General features: G+C 56.8%; 1 protein-coding gene across 1 annotated transcript in view; it reads left to right on the top strand.

Annotated features, from left to right (window-relative positions):
- Positions 1 to 477: 477 nt before the first annotated feature.
- Positions 478 to 1,750, top strand: part of LOC144245459 (uncharacterized) — a 48,599-nt gene continuing 47,326 nt past the window's right edge. Inside the window, 2 exon segments of the mRNA XM_077780836.1 lie at positions 478 to 504; positions 562 to 783. Coding sequence (XP_077636962.1) covers positions 478 to 504; positions 562 to 783 — 249 coding nt within the window.

Below are 1,750 nucleotides of genomic sequence, written 5' to 3'. Positions count from 1 at the left end.
ATGATCGACACAACTTTTGTCCCGGACGCACGAAAAAACGGCCCCAATCCCCTTCCCATGGCTTCCTATTCTTAACAAAATCAAATGCAAGCGACTCAAGCGTGCCTGCCCAGAGCAGGGCCTTTCTCCATAAAGGACCTGCCTCTCCCTTCCACCCACTTTGCCAAGCAGTCGCTTTCCCTGCACGCCCAGCGTTACCTCCCACAACCCAAACACGCCTAGACTTCTATTCGAAATGGGCTTAGTCTTATTTCTCTAGCAAAGTCTTAACTGATCGTTTAAGATGCAGTTTGTCTCCCCTCCGGGAGTCCTTACTGGGCCGCTGCCCCACCCAAATGCAAGCTTCTGCAGGACCCTATTCCCCCATCACCCGGGCACACACCACGTGGTAACTGCTCATTTTTGGGTACACATCCCCCCCCCAGGGCTACAGCTGTGCCAGGGTGATCTCCAAGTCCACAGCTCGCCTGCTGGGGAATGCGCGATCACGCGAGGGACTGGAAGGTTAGTCCATCAGGTTAAACACCACAGCGGCCCACCTCCCCCTCTTTTGCCGCCCAGGTCACAGGTTCAGTCTCTCAGCTCTCGGTCCCCGCCCCCAACCCACCTCCGCAGGCTGCAGGAGGTGGAAGGCTCTGCGCACGCGCCACGGGGCGGGGCGCGGGGAGAGGAGGGCGCAGAAGGGCGGTGNCGATGGATTTCAGTCAGAACAGCCTGTTCGGCTACATGGAGGACCTGCAGGAGCTCACCATCATCGAGAGGCCGGTCCGCCGGAGCCTCAAGGTGCGCCCCCGGGAGGAGGAGCTGCCCGCAGGGCGCCTGGCGACTGGCCCGCGCCCCGANCACCTGTCCCCTTCTCACTCCTCAGTCATCACAGCTCCTGCCCCCCTCCCGGAGACACCCCGGATCTCGTTCGCCCCTTCCTCCATCGGAGCAAGATCGGGCGCCTGTGCCCTCAAGTCAGCCTGGCTCCCTTCTCCTCCCCCAGCACCCCTCCCGGAGTCGTCCTGCTCCCGATCTTCAGAGCCCTCTCGACCCTTGGTCCCCGCTCCTGAGTCACTGCACGTCCTTTCTTGCCAGCCCCTCCAGGACGCCAGCCGGGACCCTGATCCCCACCCGCCTTGAGGGAGTCAGCCTTTAGTTTGCTCCCCCACCCCGCAGAGTCATCTTGGCCCCAGCCTCCAACCCTCACTGCCGGCAAACCTACTTTACGGACCACCCCCTCCCCCAGCCGCCCTCTCACCAGCTCCCTAAGCTCCTCTCACTCCCACCTGCCGCAATATCGCGAATGTTTGCTTTCCTTCCAGCCCCAGAGTTCATTCCCTCCCCCCACTCCACATTTCGTCTTTTTCGTTCTCACTCGGCTGCAGTTTGCATCCATCCCCTCCCTTTAGCATTTCCTGGGGTAGAAAATGCCGGAAAAGCCTCCTTGGGGTATAAGAGATTTAAAAGTATGTATGTATATGCCTATAAAATCGAGTTCTAAACTCGATTAAACAGCAGTGTTCCGAAGCCACAATGTAATTCGCAAGCTTCAGTCTAGAAGCTGGAAGAGTTTAAAAAAAACAACAAAACAACAACAAAAAACCAAAAACAACCTCTAAACTGCACCACCCAAACCCAACAATTCGAGACAATTAGAGACCTCTGTGGTTGAGGCCGGCATCTGGAGTCCTCAGAGTCTTGATTAGTTTTCAGTGATGATGTTTAATTGTGAAACTTTTTTCGTTAGTTTCTACTCATGTGGGGT

Source organism: Crocuta crocuta, unplaced genomic scaffold (genome assembly GCF_008692635.1).
Source record: "Crocuta crocuta isolate KB4526 unplaced genomic scaffold, BGI_CrCroc_1.0 scaffold299, whole genome shotgun sequence".
NCBI classification, from domain to species: domain Eukaryota; kingdom Metazoa; phylum Chordata; class Mammalia; order Carnivora; family Hyaenidae; genus Crocuta; species Crocuta crocuta.
Note: the sequence above shows the minus strand (reverse complement) of the source record. Positions and strands in the feature narration are given on the sequence as shown.